The 21,799-nt window shown below is 37.2% G+C and overlaps 1 protein-coding gene across 2 annotated transcripts in view; it reads right to left on the bottom strand.

The window, feature by feature from the left end:
• Nucleotides 1–21,799, bottom strand: part of LOC126175459 (proton-coupled folate transporter-like) — a 254,716-nt gene that overhangs the window by 186,615 nt on the left and 46,302 nt on the right. Inside the window, exon 2 of one of the 2 annotated variants that reach the window (XM_049922263.1) lies at nt 20,794–20,941. The exons of the other annotated variant lie outside the window; for it this stretch is intronic. Within the exon in view, the coding sequence (XP_049778220.1) occupies nt 20,794–20,941 (148 nt within the window). The remainder of the gene's footprint in view (nt 1–20,793; nt 20,942–21,799) is intronic. 2 annotated transcript variants of the gene reach the window in all.

Below are 21,799 nucleotides of genomic sequence, written 5' to 3'. Positions count from 1 at the left end.
AAACATTGGAAGACTGGGACCTCTCCCTAGGTCACCACTGTATTCTCTGACAATGGTCATCCAGAGTAGCACAAAACCACAATTCATTGCTAAAAACAATGCAATGCCTTCATCAGCTTTTGCGCTTCTCACTTATGGTACTACTCCAAATGCAGCAGTCTGTGTTGTGGTGTTAACAGCAGCCTACTAATCCAACTGCTGCTAGTCTCTGACAATAGTGCAAGACAACACAGAACATTGCATGGAGTCCATTACTTGATCCCAGATGACAGGTACAGAAGCAGAGTTACATGTGTTTGGTGCATGATCCTCCGTTGTGGTGGCTAGAAGTGGTCTTCCAGAATCTTTATGATGAGTGTGCCTGCCCTCATATTCCCACACATTCCAACGTCAGGCCACAGTCACATCTGAATGTCACACTGTTCTGGATATTCCACATTTATATTTGACCAGCTGGCCAAATGGTGACCCTAAATGAGACCCCTTTCAAACCCTGTCAGATAATGATAACACTTCCTTGCATGATTATATGGCATCTCCATGTCCTTCACAGTAATCACTCAACACCTGACACTGTTTCTGCCCTTTATATACTCTATTTGACTGGGTAACAACACTAAATGCAAACAAAACTTAAGAACTCTGGTGGCTCTTCTACCTGTCACAGATAAATGCAACTCTAATCTTTTACATAGCCACAGATGGTGTGTATGTGTACAAAGTTACATTGACATTGGCCATGTTTTCTATGTGCTTCATATTTTATTTGTAAGCCAGTGTATAATCTCTTAATAAGGCATGAGGAAGACAGATCACCAATTATCTTGCCTAAGATGCAACATACAGCAAATAAATGTAATGAATGGGAAGAAAGCTGCCTTTTTAGATTTTTAACCATCAAGCTGAAAGAGATTATTTTTAAATAAAATGTGGTAATGACATTGGATGTATGATTAAATGCAGAGAAGAAAATAAGCATGAAAATTGTCCTTTTCAGTAACTCTGAGAAGGATAATAGCACAGACTGAGTGCAGATAATCTGTAGCTCAGCATGAGGTAACAGAAGAGAAATGGTGACATGAAGAAAACATCAAAAGTCTCTAATCAGAGGAAGACAATTTAGATTAGCAATATAAGAGCAACATGAACAAGAAAAAAATAAAGTAAAAATGGGTTAAAGGAAAAAGAGAGATATGCATAGGGACATCAGAAAGAAAGGTACAGAAGAGAGTACAAGTTCTGGGTTTCCTGTAGACACTGTCCTGCTGTGGTATAGATAACAGATGCATCACAGTGCATGAGTGAATTGGCGTGGCAACTGGAAACATGCACTCCAAAGTTCAGGTACATGGAACAGTGTGATTCTTGTGGACAAAACATCTAAATTGCGTACAGACTGACCGTCAAATTCTAAATAATATGAACAAAATGCAATGTCATGTCCAGCCATAGTGTAATGGTACCAACAATTTGACTACAACCACACAGTCATGGATGATGCTGATTGGAAAAGAAGGCCATCAGCATCAACCCCACATGACAAAGCCCAGGCGGATGAGAAACTGATTAACAGTAGTTGCAGAGTAACCATCACACTACTCGCCAAATGCACATCTCAATAGGCGGTGCTCACTCCATCATCGCTCACCCCATCATCCAAGATCACCTTCAGTATTAGAAATTGCACTCAAACTGGGTTCCTCAGCCACTGACACCTACAAACAAAGATGCAATTTTTATGGTATCTCTGGACTGCCTTGAGCATTACTCCATGGAAGGTAATGATTTCCTAAGCAGCATCATTATGAGCTATGAGATATGGGGCCATCATTTCACAGCTGTAACAAAGAAAGGTTCTATGGACTGGCGGCACTCTTCCTCACCTCCGTAGAGTAAATGAAAAAACCATGCCATCAGCAGGAAAGGTCATGGCCACCAGTTTCTTCAAAAGTGAAGGAGCTATCTTGCCCAGTTTGTGACAAAGGGCACAATGGTGATTCACACTGTACAACATTGGCTTCACTGCACAACACCATAAATCACAGGAGGCATGGAAAATTAAGCAAAGGAATTGTTCTCCAGCACAGACAAAGTAACACCTACAAGTGGTGCACAAGAAACAAGCTCTGCATCAAAGTTTTTCAATGGGAGGTTCAAATCATCTGCTATAGAGTCCAGATGTTGCACCATGCAATTTACATCGTTCCAGCAAGACTAAAGAATATCTTTTTTGAGGGGGAGGGGGGGGGGATTTTCCAATGATGAGGATGTTCATAGTGCAGTTCTCAAATGGTTCCATGGCCTAGAAGTGGATTTCTATTATAGAAGAATTAAGTAATTTGTAGAACCCATTATTTACAGAGACTTAAGTGACTACCATATGCTGAAATATTGTGTCATCTGTCTTCAGCACTTTGAAGTGTCAGGCAGCATTCAATAAAAACTATTTGGCCTGCCACAGCAACATATAACCTATTTTCTCTCTTTATAGATTTCAAAGGATTGAGAAAGCCAAACAGAAGCAGAATGAAAACAGGAAGGTGAAAAAAAAAATAAAAATAAAAATAAAAAACATTGTGGGTGAAAAGAAGTTAATGATCAGATTAAGTTGGAGAGAGAAAAACAGTGATGTAGTGGGCAGGAAGAGAGAATGGGCTGATGATACATGTAAGAATTGAAAAGATTTATGTCTTGATGTCATGTGAGCAATAACTCCTTTAAGGAATAAGTGATGCCAAAATAATGCATGAGAGGCAGGAAGGGCCAGTTATGAGCAAAGTAGGGAAACTGCTGAAGTCACAAGTGCTAAACATTCAGTTGCAAATATAAAATAACCATTAATCCTTAGCAAGACCTGACATCAACAGGCAACAGAGGAAAACTGGCTGATGCATTTCTAAAACTTTTAAGCAATTTCTTTACATAAAATCTTTTAACTGTCTTTAATGCAATAACACATTACTTTACAACTGATGATATAACACACATTAGAGACTCTGCATCTTCATACACTGCAGGCTCGAATACCATATTCTGACAGTGTATCTAGGAACATATCTTCTAATGAGACAAGTTTTCAATACACTGTTGGTTATACCAATGAAGTTACACAGCATCATTCTGAACCATTCTTATTAAGAATGCTAATATATCCTCATTACAAACTGCAACATGTCAAGGATACAACATAAAATATAAAAAATGTAATAGTTCATCAAAACATGTTTGTTACAGTTTGAAGCCATCAGAACACAAACTGGTGGCTTCAAACTGAAACAAACGTGTTTTGACCAGCTTTCAGGTTTTTTATATTTTACTTTTTCTCCCTGATGTGTTACAATTTGTAATGAGGGTATGTCAACTTTGTACTTAGGTACACTTCTTAATAAGAAAGGTTCAGAAATGCACTCTGTAACTTCGTTGGCATAATCAACAGGGTATTGAAAACTTTGCTCATTAGATAGCATTTTCTAAGACACATGAGACGATGGTATTCTAGCCTACAATGTATAGAGGCACAGACTCTAGTATCAGTCATCTGAAGACCATTTTTTAACAACTGAAACTAGTAATCAATTGCAAAGTAATATAGTATTGCGATCAAGACAAATAAAAGATTTTATGCAATTTTTTAAAAGTTTTATATACGATTAATTCTATTTGTCAGTTACCATATATTATAAACACCAGTATTTAAGATTCAGTTGTTAATAAGAATCACTTCAAGAGTTTACTGAATAAGGGCTTGCCATTTACATCAGCCTGCATCAACTCCTACATTCCTCCTGAGGACCACTATTATTCCCTGTATAACAGCAGCTCTTTGGCAGAGAGAAATCTTCAGGTGCTGATAATAATTGTTTTGTACATTCTTAATGCACTGGAATATAAATGACTTAACTACATGGCTTCCAAACCTTAGGTATTCTCAGATTTACAAACTTTAGGTTATAGTTTCAGACATTGTGAACATCAATGACAACTTTTTAAATGAACAATGGCTGAGAAAAGACTGTATAGAAGATTTAAATTAATGATTTTAAGGTTGCCAAAAGCTTTTGTAGTAGCAACAAATCTCATGGATGTTCTGGTATTCACCTGCATACCTCAATACATTATAAAATGAGAGAAGATTTCAGTTATTTAAATGAAGAATGCGTTAATCGTAGAATACAGGCTTTCATATAAATTCCAATCACCACCCAAAGCAGAAAAACAGAGTGATCAAAACATTGGTTGACTGGGCTGAAAGAATCCATGAACCATAATACTTGCAGGGTGAGAGTAATCTGTCAAGAAGAGATTTCATAAGAAACAGCAACTCTGACAAAGATAGAAACAGGGCAGTAGATCCTAAACAATCAGGAGCTTCTAGTGAAAAAGAATCAACTACATGGAAAGTGTTCTACCTGTTCATAAAACATCAGCACATTACTCAGAAGACACGGTACTGACACTGTGTCTAAACCAAAAGAAATATGTGTGAATATTTGAACATTGCAAAGGCCTTTGTCCACTGTTTGCTATGGCAGGAGTATATAAAATTCCTTGTACATGTGGTTCAGTTGCAACAGAGCAAGGAGGGGTCATTCCGACTGATCTTATCCTGCTCTTCATATTAACACTTTTTTTCTTTATTCAATCTCTTTTTATTAATAGTACACATGTGACTGTTATGTAAAATAGCTATCTTTTTATTCATATTATATTTCATTAAAAGGAGTTATTCACTGGATAGTTCCCTGATTTCTGATGACAATAGTAAATTTGATGCTCTTGAAAACATTTCTATAAAAAAATAATGTATGTGATGCCCTAGATATGCTGACATCATGGAGGTGAAATTTTCAGTGTGCAAGTAGTTCTTTATTTCTAAATAAATGTAGCTCATTTCTTGAAAACCATTATTCTCCTCTTTTAAACAAGTGTTTTACTTTCCCCCAAAACTTTTTTAACATAAAGTTATTCATATTCAAAATTATCTTTTTCTGGAAATATCTTATATTGCAATTATTTCTAAAATTCAGTACCATAGTTATGTAGCCTAGATTTTTCTGATTCTGAAAATACATACATTCACTAGTTTTGAAAATTTCATTTTCTCAAAAACCTTTTGGCAAACTTTGGGAATCACTATGCTTATAGAAATCCTCCTCATATAATAGTAGCAATAATTTTGCTATTTTTGAGTTATACAGCTCACAGTTAAACAGACTTACTTCTTTGCCTACTGCATTTTTGTTTCTTTTAGTTTTCCTCATTTTTGCTGTTCATATTCAAAATATAATAGCACTGAATTTCAACATTTTGAAGATTTTTTGTATTACATGTACCTATAAAAAGGCATGGTGCACAGCACCACAGCCTCTGTCAGTTGGAGGACATGAGTCATTTTGCAAATGTCACATATGTTATCACTCTGTAGTGAATACCCAGTCATGCAATTACTAACTGAGAGTCAGTCAGTATCCAATAGTCAAACAATAATTAACTGAGGGGCAGGTTTGCATGTTAAGAGATGTAACATTCTTGGAGTATAAAATATTAACAAAGTATGAATGTCATTAGTTGGGATGATAAAGATTCAGGTGATCTCATAGCTTCAATTTTAGTTAGTATATTCTCAATATCAAGTACATGACTGCTAAGCTACAATTAATTTGTCACTAAGCACATTATTTGCAGTTCAGAACATCTAAGAGGTTATCCACAAGTATATGCCTAAAATATGATGACAAGTAGACAGAAGAAGTTGAAGTGTTAAATTCTTTGGATTAGAGTTTCATAATAAATTCAACTGGGAGAGCACACCACAGAACTGCTGAAATGCCTACACAGATCTCCATTTTCTATGTGGATCTCATCAGACATATGTGATTTTGTAATAAAAATGGTTGCATATTTTGCTTACTTATATTCCATAACATCATATGGGTTTATTTTTTGGGGTAACTCCTCAAACCCAGAAAATGCTTTCCAAGTGCAAAAATATATAATAAGATATATTAAAAAAAGATGCTGTGACTTACCAAACAAGAAAGTGCTGGTAGATAGACACAATAAAAAACACACAAACACACACACAAATTTCAAGCTTTCACAACGCACGGTTGCTTCATCAGGAAAGAGGGAAGGAGAGGGAAAGACGAAAGGATGTGGGTTTTAAGGGAGAGGGTAAGGAGTCATTCCAATCCCGGGAGCGGAAAGACTTACCTTAGGGGGAAAAAGGGAAAGGTACACACACACACACACACACACACACACACACACACACACACACATATATATATATATATATATATCCATCCACACATATACAGACACAAGCAGACATATGTAAAGGCAAAGAGTTTGGGCAGATATGTCAGTCGAGGCGGAAGTACAGAGGCAAAGATGTTGTTGAGTGACAATTGATGTACGAGGGGCGGCAACTTGAAATTAGCGGAGGTTGAGGCCTGATAGGTAACGGGAAGAGGGGATATATTGAAGGGCAAGCTCCCATCTCCGGAGTTCTGATAGGTTGATGTCAGTGGGAAGCATCCAGATAACCCGGACGGTGTAACTCTGTGCCAAGATGTGCTGGCCGTGCACCAAGGCATGTTTAGCCACAGGGTGATCCTCATTACCAACGAACACTGTCTGCCTGTGTTCATTCATGCGAATGGACAGTTTGTTGCTGGTCATTCCCACACAGAAGGCTTCACAGTGTAGGCAGGTCAGTCAGTAAACAACGTGGGTGCTTTCACATGTGGCTCTGCCTTTGATCATGTACACCTTCTGGGTTACAGGACTGGAGTAGGTGGTGGTGGGAGGGTGCTTGGGACAGGTTTTACACTGGGGGCAGTTACAAGGGTAGGAGCCAGAGGGTAGGGAAGGTGGTTTGGGTATTTCATAGGGATGAACCAAGAGATTAGGAAGGTTAGGTGGAAAGGCGGAAAGCCACTCTTGGTGGAGTGGGGAGGATTTCATGAAGGATGGATCTCATTTCAGGGCAGGATTTGAGGAAGTCGTATCCCTGCTGGAGAGCCACATTCAGAGTCTGATCCAGTCCTAGAAAGTATACTGTCACAAGTGGGGAACTTTTGGGGTTCTTCTGTGGAAGGTTCTGGGTTTGAGGGGATGAGGAAGTGGCTCTTGTTATTTGCTTCTGTACCAGGTCGGGAGAGTAGTTGTGGGATGCAAAAGCTGTTTTCAGGTTGTTGGTGTAATGGTTCAGGGATTCGGGACTGGAGCAGATTTGTTTGCCACGAAGACCTAAGCTGTAGGGAAGGGACTGTTTGATATGGAATGGGTGACAGCTGTCATAGTGGAGGTACTGTTGCTTGTTGGTGGGTTTGATGTGGATGGATGTGTGAAGCTGGCCATTGGACAGATGGAGGTCAACGTCGAGGAAAGTGGCATGAGATTTGGAGTAGGACCAGGTGAATCTGATGGAAGCAAAGGAGTTGAGGTTGGAGAGGAAATTCTGGAGTTCTTCTTCACTGTGAGTCCAGATCATGAAAATGTCATCAATAAATCTGTACCAAACTTTGGGTTGGCAGGCCTGGGTAACCAAGAAGGCTTCCTCTAAGCGACCCATAAATAGGTTGGCGTACGAGGTTGGTTTGAAGGCTAGACATACCAACAATTAAAGGGAACAGCCATGGGTACCAGGATGGCCCCCTCGTACGTAACAGTATACATTTCTTACATAACAATTCTCTTGAAGAATCTTTCACTTACTGTTTCTCTACTCTTTTCTTTTTCTACTTTGCAACAATTCTCTTGAACAATATTTCACTTACTGTTTCTCTACTCTTTTCTTTTTCTACTTTGTTATTAAGACATGAGTATTTACTCATGGTTTTAGTCAGCTTTACTGATATTTAGGAATTGTGAGCACTCTTGTTCTTTTCTTTATTTCCTTCTTTTTTTCAATCATAAACTTCAGGTGTTTATGACACGAGTAAACTATTTCCTATTCTTATCTTTTGTACTACATTTTTCCTATTATGTACTATTTTCATTATTTGTAGCTTGGAGGAACTCAGGACGAAATGAAAGTGTTCTTTTGACTCTCATTTAGTTCCACGAGACATAATAATGCTAGTTGTTCACAGAATTCACACTTCCCAGAAGAATCCCTATAAAACTTGTGACTTTTGTCATGATACTGTTCCCTTCTCCTAGGATCAGCACCTATTCCTTACTTGTGGGTTGACCTTATGAGAGCACTTCCTCTTTCCATTCTGGTAGGTACACCCCTTACAAAACATCCCAAATTTTTAGGCCACAGATCGTTCTATCTCCACCTAGGTACGCCTATCCTTTATACTTAGTGAATGCCAGGTACACCCCCTTAATTCTTTCTGAGTAGGCCTCACAGTTCATTACCCTAGTATATATTTCTATGTATATCATAATTAAGTATCTTCTGGTAAAGATATAAATCTATTTTAAACTTCGCATTCATTCTTTAATATATTGTTTACTCCATAGAGTTCTCCTCTACTTATCAAAGTCTATATTTTCATTAGATACTATGTCTACATATACTATTTATGTCCCACTATTCTTCAATTCATCACAGTACTTATTATACTGACGTTTCTTAATGATCAACATGACTAATTCTGCTCCTACTTTCGTTTTCCTTCTTTGCTCACACCTCTCTCTTATTTATCCACTACTCATTACTACTTTATAGTTGTTTGTTATGTATGTGCACCTCTTCTTATGTATATTCAATGTAGAAGCATCGTAGCTTCCTATATATGTGCACATATTTCCATATGTACACACATTTTCCCTACAACACCTGGTGGTTCTCACATCATGACAGGCTTCCTCTTATGTGATTTAATGTTTATGTAGAAGTGTAAATTTGCGTGTATGTGGATGTGTGTTCATGTAGTCTGATTCTTCGGCCTTCTTATCTAAAGATAAGATTTAGGTTTTTAGTAACCACAGAAATAAGGAAGGACTTAAGTGATAGAAGTTTGTGAATATGGAAAGAGGGAAAAAATAGACAGGTCCTCAAATGAGAAGTAAGAAAGGAAAAACTAGATATGGATGCTAGGATCAAAGAAGAGAAAGAAGATAGCCCCAAAGACAGGAAACCCTTCCCACCCCCTTTTCCTAGGATCCCTATCCCTCAGGTACTTGAGTGAGATGTCACAGGAGGTTTGGTGTTAAATCATCTCCTACAGAATGGACTTGTCCCACCTTCACCCTTTGAGGTCCCCGAAGGAAATCCTAGCAACCCTATGGAAATGGCAAATGATGAAAAATCAGGCACACTTGTTTGTGAGGGTTGTTTGAAAGGTGTGATGTGTGTTTTGTGTTAATCATGATTTATCTGTTCTTGTAAATCATGCTTTTAGCTACAATACCCACCCCTTTCAAAATTTATACAAACCCTCCCATCTATATCACATCTCACAAACGGTATAAAATACTCTTGCCTGCGAAAGGCAAAGGTCCTGAGTTTGAGTCTCGGTCCGGCACACAGTTTTAATCCACCAGGAAGTTTCATATCAGTACACACTCCGCTGCAGAGTTAAAAATCTCATTCTGGATACTCTATACATAACAGAAAATCTATACACTATGGTATAACAGTGGTTCAGCTAATCACATCTTATTATATTTTCCACAAATATAACTCTATTTAGTTTATTTCATCCAGATTTCTTGAATCCAGTTGTGGGATCTACTAAAAATAATGTCTTACGATGGACTACCGTTTGTACCCGGTACGGTCCCTCATATTTTTGGAAAAACTTATAAGTCTCTTTCTCCAGAGTCGAGCTGGGAAGACGTTGTTTTATAAGAACCAGGTCATCAACTTGGTAAATTGACACTAGGTTGTTCAGGCCAATTAAAACACTTAATTAGAGGTTCTCCTACAAAAGGTTTGCCTGTAGCTTCTAAAGGTGTCAACCCAGTTGATAAATGGGGTAATTCATTTAGGATAAGTTCAATGTCCTTAATTTTCTTTGCCCATGAAGTATGTTTTTCATGGCAGTAAGTATGACATAATTTTCCAATTTCCTTCATTACTCGCTCACACAGATTTGATGACAGGTTATAATTTGATATTAACACTTCTCGAACACCTTCCCATGCTACAAATTCTCTAAATTCGTAACTCCCAAACTGTGGTCCGTTATCTGTAACAAACTGTTTTGGTTTACCTACTTCTAGAAAGTATTGTTGTAAAGAGTGTATAACCATCTGCATATTTGCATTGGATATAGTTTAACATATTTTGACCAACATTCTATGATGACCAAAATATATGATACTCCTCCCTTTCCTTGTGGAATTGGTCCAAAAAAATCTGCTGCTGTAAGGTCGTGTAATGACTTAGGAATAATAGGATACATTTTGTATTTCACGTGAGTATTATTCTCTTTTACTTTCTAGCAGGCTTCACAGGTTCTAATCAAAGATGCTATTTTATGACCTATAATAAAATTTATTCATATGGGATATACATTTTTTTTATTCCAAAGTATCCATATCCTGTGTGAACATACCACACCAGGTCATCTTCCATTATCTTTGGGATACATAAACGCCAATGCTGTGAATTTACGCTGTCTCCCCACAACAAGTTACGATCTATAATTTTCCTAACTGATAAGGAGTTAACGAGTTCTGGATACAGGTAGAAAATATTACTGTGAAATAAGGATCATGACGGATATTCCCTGTTATTCTTTGAGCCATTTCCTGTTTGGATATTCTGCTGATATAAAATTGATGGAAAAAATAATGCCAGGCTCTTCTGTACGTTTCAATTCTTCCATTCCAATGGGTAGCCTCAATAAAGCATCACATACAATATTTTTGGAACATTTTACATATTGTATCTCAATATTGTATTCCTGTAGGAATAGCATCCATCACACCAACCTACTGTGTAGTAATCAACTACTCATTAGAAAGGATAAAGCTTGATGATATGTATAAATATGGATTTCTGATCCCCATACTAGTGTTTGAAACTTTTGAATACGCCACACAACCGCCAATAGTTCCTTTTTGGTAGCTGTGTAATTTAGTTCATGCTTATTTAAGTGACAGCTAGCAAAAGCTATGGTTCTGTGTTCTACAGCACTTGGATCCCATTCTCCTTGGAAAAGATCAGCAGCGACACTGTAATCAGATGTATCTGTCGAAAGTTTAAACAGCTCGCCCATAACTGGATGATGCAATATGGGTGACTCCACAAGTGCTCTTTTAAAGTTTTCAAACACATCATTTGCACCTTGATCCCAATTCCACGGTACTCCCTCTCTTAATAAATGTAAAATTCTCAGGTCATTTAACTCTTGACCTCATGCATACCATCAATAGTATCCGCCCATACCTATAAATCCTTTTAATTGGCTTAGATTTCTGGGGTGCGTACATCCTTTGATAGCTTTTATGTGTTCAGCATCTGGTCTAACTCCCTTTACCCCTATAATATTACCTAAGAATTTAAGTTCTTGGCGCACAAAAAATGATTTTGACAGCTTCACCGTAATACCTTTCTCCTTAATTTTTTTCAGAGTCTTGCACAAAGTTAGACAATGTGCCTCCCAAGTAGCTGATATTATGATGATATTGTCTACATATATTATCAAATCCTTCAATAAGTCTCTCCCTAGAGCTTCATCTAAATACGGACACAGAGATATTACGTCCAAATGGCAATACATTGAAATTATATGATTTTCCATCAAACAAAAAGGCTGTATACTTTTTGGATTCTGAATACAATTTTATCTGCCAATATCCCACAGTCAGGTCCATTGTACTAAAGAATCTTGCCTTTCCAAATTTGGATAACAATTCGTTGATCTCTCTCCGTCTCTATATGTTGATTCAATGTACAAGCATCTAAGACTAATCGTACCCCGCTTGTACTTTCTTCATCACGACCAGAGGATTATTCATTACACTGGAATTTCTTTCTATATTAGTATTATCAATCATTTTGTTAATCTCATCCCAAATTGTTTCCTTCAAACACAATGGTATTGGATATGATTTGCAAAAGAATGTAGTGTCATCTTTGATTTTGAACTTACAGATATAGACACTGATGTTACCTGGACAATCAGAAAACACCACTTCATAAGCCATCAAAATTTCATATAAATCTCACCTTTGTTGATCAGTTAATATTAGGGATTCATTAACTTTGTCTTGTATATCATTTCGATGTGTTCCTTGATCCACATTATAGATTTTTGGTGATAATTAAGCTGTAGCTGTTAATCGCAGACACCGACACTCAGTTGTTTGTCCCTCAATGTGATCTTTTGTCACAAATGATGTCCAGCATCTACTGTCCCCTCTACCAAATCAAAGATGATGTTAATCAAAGTTTAAGATGACTTTAAACTCTAGCAACCAATCAAATAGTACATATCTATTAATATTTTCTCCTATTAATAGCAGTTCACTTGAGTTTTGTATTTTACAAGTTTACTTCTTGTTCCCGTTATCCCGATAATCTATACTGGCTATAACGGTCAGTGCTGTTTATTCTGTATTGAGTAAAAAAACGTGTTTAGGATGAGTGATACCTCACTCCCCGAATCTATAAATACGTTAACCTCGGAATTTTCCACGGTCCCTGCTATTATAGGTTGTGTTTTATTGGTGGCTAAGCTAGGTTCTTCAAGCAGCAACCATTCCTTTGTGGGTATTTTGCGTGTAAAGTTAACATACTTATATGGAATAAGGCCTCCTAATGTATCTCTACAACCTGGGCACCAGCCCTGGATCCAGGTCAAACAACGTTTTCCTCACTACTACTAATTATGGGTTGGTTACCGAAATGAGATACTACATTCCCATTCTGTGTTTTATGGTATCTCAGTACAAATTCTTGAGAAGCTACCAGATCTAAATTTGAATGTGGATGCTTCTTTTGACAATTGTTGTTACAACTTTTCTTACTCTACTGGTGTACTTTTGCTAAGTTTGCCTCATCCTTTTTAAAATTAATCACTTCTTTACAAGGTGACTTACATGGAATACTTACTCTTCTTTACTGAATAGCCACCAGCTGGAAACCCTCTTGACTTCTTCTCCATCAAATAACGCTAGGTACAGGAATTATAATAGAGGGAAACATTCCACGTGGGAAAAATATATTTAAAAAGAAAGATGATGAGACTTACCAAACAAAAGCGCTGGCAGGTTGATAGATACACAAACAAACACTCGTCAGGAAAGAGAGAAGGAGAAGGAAAGACAAAAGGATATGGGTTTTAAGGGAGAGGGTAAGGAGTCATTCCAATCCCGGGAGCGGAAAGACTTACCTTAGGGGGAAAAAAGGACAGGTATACACTCGCACACACACACACACACACCTGTCCTTTTTTTCCCCTAAGGTAAGTCTTTCCACTCCCGGGATTGGAATGACTCCTTACCCTCTCCCTTAAAACCCATATCCTTTTGTCTTTCCTTCTCCTTCCCTCTTTCCTGACGAGGCAACCGTTGGTTGCGAAAGCTAGAATTTTGTGTGTATGTTTGTGTTTGTTTGTGTATCTATCGACCTGCCAGCGCTTTGTTTGGTAAGTCTCATCATCTTTCTTTTTAAATATATTAGGTACAGGAATTTTTAGACTCTTCCTATTTATGAAATAAGTAGACATGCAAACTTTACTTTTCATTAACTAATGCCGTATTTGACCTCCATACACAATAAAAATTTCACTTTCCACATGAGTATGTAACTTCCTGCAAGTCTTTCGTATAGTCAGACGTTAGAAACAAATTGTGTTACAGTTAAAAGAAAGTTGGCTTGAATACCATGACCTTTCTTAACATGAATCATAAAATGAGTCTTGCCTCTAACAAGGTTGCGTCAAGAGTCTACAAGAGTACTTTTTCAACTGTTCTTGTTTTAATAAGAATAGTCAATGGCACAATAAGCACAGAGCTGCATATAAACTCCATTGTTCTTACTTACACACTCACTAAAACATCTACGGATTGCCCAACAGGTACTGTATTTACTCGAATCTAAGCCGCACTCGAATCTAAGCCACACCTGAAAAATTAGACTCGAAATCAAGGAAAAAAATTTTTCCCGAATCTAAGCCGCACCTGAAATTTGAGACTCGAAATTCAAGGGGAGAGAAAAGTTTTAGGCCGCACGCCCAAATCGAAACAAAGTTGGTCCATTATAATATGAGCCACAATTTAGGTCGAATGAATGACGATACAGCTACAGTAGTTTGGTTCGAGCCGTAAGCTTCGCAGTTAAGCATTACCAGGTAGCCATTGCTATGCATCAGGCGCTCCATCCGTATTTATACGAGTACCCTTCCTTTTTCATGTGCTTCGTCTGGGTTGAATTGACTGCTTATTTTTCTTTGATCTGATAAGTGCCCTTACTTTGTTATAGGTGTTTCATCACTCTTAAGTTGAAAATGCATTATTGTACTGTGACACGCATTGTTTGTCGCATTCTGATAATGAGTGTTTACGACCTGTCGCCGCTCGCGGCATGGCTTGCTTTTATACGCGCTACCGCTGCTTCCAATTGAAAATAAATAAATAAATAAAATCGTCTCATTAACAAAACAATGGCAAGAGACTGCAATTTGTTGTTACTTACACTGCTGCTTTCTTTGATAATGATCAACAAGAACCAAATAATAGACTGCGTGTGATAGAAGATGTTGTGAAGGAGAGTTTAGCAAAAATTTTTCTCCATTTGAATATCTTTGCAGATGCCTCTTTAGTACATTACCTTCTGCACAGAAATTAGAGTCATCTTAGATTTAAAAATCTAGTCAATTGTCGTGCTTCATTTCTGACTGTATCTCTAGTTGGCGTAAGAATAATACTAATATGTATATTCTTCCGCGATTGCTGTTGTCTCACTCTAGTTTCGTAGTTTATTAGGCAGACAGGATTTAAATGAAGTAGCAGCAAACACAAAAGAATGCATGGTAAAATGTTTATATTCGTATTATTCTTATGATGAAGAGAATACTGCATGTGATTCACAATTCATAAAAGTTCCTATTAGCAACCATGTCTTGTCACAGGTAGGAAAAAATTCAGAACGTAGAGTTGGCCATATTGACAAATCTCCCAAACAGTCTTGCCAGTCGGATTTTTGTAGTACATTGAAAGGCTGCTACATTCGAAGATGAACAATATGGAATTTGTATTTACTTCGTTGGATAATGTATGAAAATGCAGTGGTCGAAACTCGGGGTGTAGAAAAAAGTTTGTCTTCCACCTTTTTTCTTTTTTTAATTTATTTACTGACGCAGAGGTTTTGGTGCCAGTATTTATCTTTGTGCCTGCAAAGCATGCCTGTGTAGCGCTACATATATTCGACGGCAAAAGTTACTTGTGGCGGCACCTACCAACATTTTACAGAACTTGCGCTTACTTTGCACTCGATTCTAAGGCGCAGGCAGATTTTTGGATTACAAAAACCGGAAAAAAAGCGCAGCTTAGATTTGAGTAAATACGGTACTTGTCAGTGCCGTCCAACCACCATGTCTACTTCTTCCTGTGACTGATTTTAAACCTGCACACAAACAAGTGACGTGCAGTAGGTAGGGTTCTACCATCCCACACTCGTATCCAGAATATTGTATGTTTGAGATGGTAGAAAGCTGAGTGGTTCTAGAGTTTACACAGAAATTCTCAAATCACTACAGCTGGCATATAAATTTGTTCTACTGAGTTGAATGTTGGCTCCACATCTACCTTGGTTATGATAAAACTTCCTCTATGTTGTTCATAGTAACTTACCTGCATTCCTATTTTCTTAGTCATTATTACACCTACTAACGTAGTACCCCTATTTGATTTTGTGTTTGTAACCTTGAATTCACCTGTTGTGAACTCCTGATCTTACTGCCAACACACTACACTAATTCCCGATTTCCACTACGGCTAACGTCCAATCATACATTTACCTTTTTTTAATATTACCCATCAAATTAAGGGATCTAATCTTCCATGCTCCAATCCATAAAATGCTAGTTTTGTTTCTTCTGGTGACATCGCCCTCCTGATTAGTCCTCACTCTGAGATTCAAATGGGAGACTATTTTACTTATGGGATGTTTAGTGCTCAATATGAATTATTGTTGCATGTAAAAAAAATTGTCACTAATTGTATGAATCAAATACTTTGTGACTGGGTTTTTCTTAACTTGAAGAGTAATTTAACAATCAATCTTGCTAAAAATAATGCTGAACTTGCAGTGATGGACCTGCTTATGAGCAGAACACATTTCATTATCAGGAAAGATTGTAGGAAATAACATTCTTGATTAAATCAGGTTCCCTGTAAGTGACATATTTTTCGTGAAAGCTGCTGTGAAGAAGGGGACATGCGATGTCAAATACATTAAGTAGAAAACAATGTATTGAATGAAAATAGCAATACCATCTCTTCATTAAATTCTTCCTTACTGCAAAGCTCTCAGCTCTAGTCATCAAGGAGAAATGTTTCAAATTCTGTCCAGTAACACAAAAGGGTCTAGAAAGCATCCACCTTTACTGAAGTGTGAGGTGAATGGGTAAAAGTGCAGTGGTACCCATCATATCACAAGCTGAATATGCTATCACTACTGGTAGGTAGCAATTTGTCAAATGTGGTGCTATAAAACTGACAACACTCTTTCTGTTCCCAGTTCACAGGATGAAATACACATAGGAAACAGCTTTGCTAGTAGAACATACTACCACCAGCTATTACAGCCAGGAGTTTCACGTTGGAGCATTTCCATATGACAGAATGCTACACTCACTATACAGATCATGCCTTCAAGGAATGATATAACCATCCCTCAGCCCCGAGACACCTTGGGACTCAGTGGTCCTATAACTTCATAATTTGATGCTGACTCTGGAATTGTACAAATCACTGTCCTATTTATTTCCACACAGTGAGTCACTTCTGAGCTCAAGAAAGTAAATAGCTTTGTAGCTTTAAATTTACATTATACTTCTGGTTTAGGAGCACCATTAAAAGTGGTAATAGATTTTTTTATTTCTATCCAGGGGACAATCCTGCAGTCAGAGTAGTATTTATCCAGTCCACTGAGTGTGTAATTATTCCGGGGTAATCTTTGTCAGACAATAAAACAATAGTACAAACTCATGACTCTATTGCAACCCATTTTCTAATATTCTTTTCCTTTATTTGCCGATACTTATCTTTCCTTACGCTGTTCTCTCCACATCACTGTCACTTGGTAATGAGTACAACAAATATACACTAATGCTGCTGCTGTTGTTAACATATTGTAGTGAAGTATTTCCAGGTGATACTGTTTACTACTGGTGGAAGATTGCATTATCAGATTTCATTATCACTAGATTTCCTGCTTTGTGTCTGGAGACATTCTGACTTCACTGTAGTTGTACATGTACACTATAGCCCAAATGACAAATTGTGTAGCTTGGGATGCAGATAACACAGTGCTGGGCAATTTCCTCGAGAGAAACAGATGGAACTACTTTCCACACTTCAGCTCCCTTGCATACCTCAGTTAACCACTACTTCTGGAAGAAAGGATATCACAGAAAAGTGGTTTAGTCATAGCATATTTGTTGTTTCTCAAATGAATCATTCACTCCACATCTGAGTGAAAGATTTGTCCTACTATATATAATCTTGTACAGTTTGTATTTTTCTTCTTGTAAGAGAATGAATTTAAAAGGAACAGGAACTAAGATTTCCTGCAGCACTACAAAAAGTGCACTGTTGTGCTTCCAGGAACATTATTTCTTTGGTTACGGTATTCTATACATTTGTATGTACAGTCATCCTCAAACCATTGGTATCTTGGGTTTAAATCACAATGTTTATCTGAGTAACACATATTGCCAGAGATAAAGCAAATAATAGTACATGTGTTACCTTCACTTCATAAAATAGGATACAATATTTATTTAGCATCAATTTGTTTTTCTTCGCAGAAAACTGAACAGGACTTGATTCAGACTGGGTGCTTACATTTAGTGTGCTATTTTCCTGATTCACATGTGAAAAGCCACGGTACCCACAAGTTGCTTAGCTTCCATTTTCCACTGTGATACTGCTGAACTTATTGCATTTTTACACTCTATTGACTTGCAATATATACAGTACCTTCTAGTGACTAATCAAGTGTAGTACATAGTTTGTCCAGGTAGACCTCCAAATGTTTGAACAAGCCTGATATAGATGAGATGTGACAAATTGTATGCAGGTTTGCAGAGAGCTGTTGATGTAGATACCCCAAAGACTGCAAACTACTGAAAACTTCACCTCCACGTTGATGTGAAGAGGACTTTCATGGAAGACGGTGAGACTTGTTTAGTTATCCAGTTAGTAACAGTTTGAGTCAAACATTGATGCAATACATGCTGACAATATGGAGCAAGTCACTTTTAAGCTATTTAACATAATTTTTATTTGAATACAGCTGCATGCTGACCATTTATAGATGACTGTATATGACAATAAAATTGTTTAGCTCACATGTACTGAGTCAGTTAACAGACTACTACAAAAATTTGTTTTTAAAATGGCTCAATGCTAGCAAAAAACGTTAAGTCTAACAATACAAGCAAGTGTCAATTCTTTTACAACACACAAATACATGTTTTTAAGCACAGTTAATAAAGTTGTACAGAAGAAAAGTCTTTAGCTTTCTTTCAAATTTAACTTTTCTCTGGTACCAAAGTTTTCTAATATTAAGAAAGTTATTGAAGCTTTTAACAGTGGCTTTATTCATTAAATTTACAGGCTAAAGTCAACTTTAATTAAAGTCTTTTTCTTTCTCATACATGATACAGAGGAAAAGCAAAGGTAACAGCTCAATATAATACAATGTTCAAAGGTTGTGTCTAACAAAGGCTGTTGTGACATATAAAGAGTTAATAGTGTTAAGATCCTTTAACACTAGCCAGCTGTTAGCTCTGTTTGCCTGGTGTCACCATGCCTGTATCCTGCCAGTACTTACAGAGCCCTCTCAAATATTTCAGTGGAAAATCCAAAATGACAGCACTGCCCTTTTGAAATACCAAATACAAATTTGTATGGAGCCACAGGTGCCTCTAAATTGTAAACTTAATGAAATAGAAAGGATAATACAGACATAAGGACAAAAGCTGGAGTAAAAATAAATTTATGACATCTCAAAGGCATCATACTTAATGCATTAAAAATTGTAAATTTCCGATCAGTAACTGCTATAAACAAATTACAAAATGGAAAATTTGAACAGACTGCACGGCCCTACAGAGGATTAACAGAAAATCTTCTGTCACTAGAGGTGATGCTGAAAATGAATCTTATTCAGTATTGAAAAATGTATGTACATCTGCATTTGATTTACTGCTGCAAACATATACTAAGATGTTCAAAGAAATTTTGCACGATGCTCATTATTTGCAGCATCTGTGTTTTTTTGGCCACAACCTTTTCTTGATATTCTTTTGACCACAGTAAATTGCTATACACAGCCGTCAGTTCGTGGAGGTACAAACAAACTTTTGCTCTCAGCGCAGTTCAGCAGAGTGCACCTTGTCCCCAACGTGAACTGGATAATGTCATTTGTGTTCATTGTGTTCATTGTTCACTCTGTTAATGTATCTCAACTGGTCATTTCAAGCTTAGGCCATCTGCCCATTGTCACTTAGGAAGAAGAATTGTCAAGCACAGGAAGCTGCCTTCCAAATTGGCATACACTACAGTGACATCAGTCAAGCATTCGGCCACTATTGGGGGACACACACTGAAGATCTGCCTCATAGTGGCTGCCTGTGTTTAACAAAAAGGACTGAAGACTGCTACCTACAAATTATAACTCATAGATACCCTGAGGAAAGTGCAACAGAACTTACACTGCCTTCTTGGATGCAACCGGGATGGCTGCCCTGATGCAGACAATATGCAGTCTTCTCCTTTATACATTTAATTTGGTTTCTAGGTAGCAATTACAAACAACACTGGTGTTTGAAGAATGTGTGCAAGCAAAGAATAAAATTTACAGCATTGTTCCAGTTTTGGGGGAATTGCCTTCCTCTGCAGACATTCTGTAAACAAATTTGCAAGTTCCTTTTGTATCAGTCTGTCTTCTGCTTTAATAGTCTCTACATACCTCTAATGGCTATATACACCACAAGTGGCATCATTTATGGACTATCATTATTTTCATTGTCAACTATTCATATTTATAGTTCTCTTTAACTATACAAAATTTTAAAGACATCTTTGAATGTATGTATAATTTTCATTCTGTTGTTAATTACTGTATTGTCTACTGCCTACTAATAGGTGAAATGTGGTACCTTATTAACATGGCCCAAAGTTGTTTTGAATGCTGTTCCTCATGAATGAGTCCATTGTCTCAACCACAGCTTAATTCTTACATCTAAATAAATGGCTATCACAGATTGTATATCTTTACAACGTGATATGACTCAAATGAAACTGAAGAAAACAATTTATTGCCAGTGGATAAATGATAAACATTAGGAAATGGTGAAGGATTGAGGAGAGAGATAGAGAATGGTAACAAAAGACATTATAATATCCTAAGACAAATTTTTCAACTTTTTAGTGGATTACATACTGTGGCCAATTTTTGTGACAGTAAAAACTTGTATGCCACACTGGGACCAATAGCTTTGAAGAGAAACAAATGAAAATTGAAACTCTGACTCAGATCATGAGGCATCAACAAATAATGCAACTAGTGAAGTGCTGCCCCAAATGGCAAGGATCCAAGTTGGAGTTATGGCATGGTATGACATTCCAATTTGACACCAATTTACATACCTTGGTGGTGCAAGGCTTCATTTGAGCCCCGAATGAGATTCCTTTCTGATCCAGTTTCATCTGACCCTGTATCAGCAGCATTTGTGCAGTCCAAGAGCCTGCGTTGTGACAGTACTGGGTGCTCCCCTCCAGTACTTCTCTCAGCAATCTATATTATAAATTAATGATAACATAAGTACTTCTTTCAGCAATCCATACCACACATGAATGATTACACAAATAGTGATGTAGTGCATAAAGACAACTAAATGATTTCTTCTCAAAATGGTTCAAATGGCTCTGAGCACTATGGGACTCAACTGCTGAGGTCATTAGTCCCCTAGAACTTAGAACTAGTTAAACCTAACTAACCTAAGGACATCACAAACATCCATGCCCGAGGCAGGATTCGAACCTGTGACTGTAGCGGTCTTGCAGTTCCAGACTGCAGCGCCTTTAACCGCACGGCCACTTCGGCCGGCTATTTCTTCTCATTCATTTATTATGTTCCATAGGTGCCAATGTAAAGGAGAAACTTCATAACAGTGGAACAAGTCAAGCTACACACTAAGGCAACAAAGTGACCATCAGATATCAATTCCGCAGGGTATATTAGCAACTATTACTCAATATTTTCACAGCTACTTTATCTACATTTATTCAAAATGTTGAGATTCTACATTGTTATGTATCTGTGGATCTGATTATTCATGACATAAATTTTACTGAAAAATCAGCAAGCAAATTAACTGTTTAGACACAAATAAATTTTTTATATTGTATCTGAATAAGTGTGTCAAACAGATAGAAACCTGAGTTTTTTAAGTGACTCATACATTTCAAAATATGCAACTGGTTACTTAATTTGTAATTATCAAACAGTATCCATAATTTTTGTAAATTTTACCATTTGTACATTATACCCTTGTTTGAGTTATGGACTTTTCCTAGCCTACCTAGTATTCATGTTATACTATATGTCTTAACCATACGAGCATAGCCATAGGTAAGATAATAATAACAACAG

Source organism: Schistocerca cancellata, chromosome 3 (genome assembly GCF_023864275.1).
Source record: "Schistocerca cancellata isolate TAMUIC-IGC-003103 chromosome 3, iqSchCanc2.1, whole genome shotgun sequence".
NCBI classification, from domain to species: Eukaryota; Metazoa; Arthropoda; class Insecta; order Orthoptera; family Acrididae; genus Schistocerca; species Schistocerca cancellata.
This window is presented reverse-complemented; position numbering and strand designations above follow the sequence as displayed.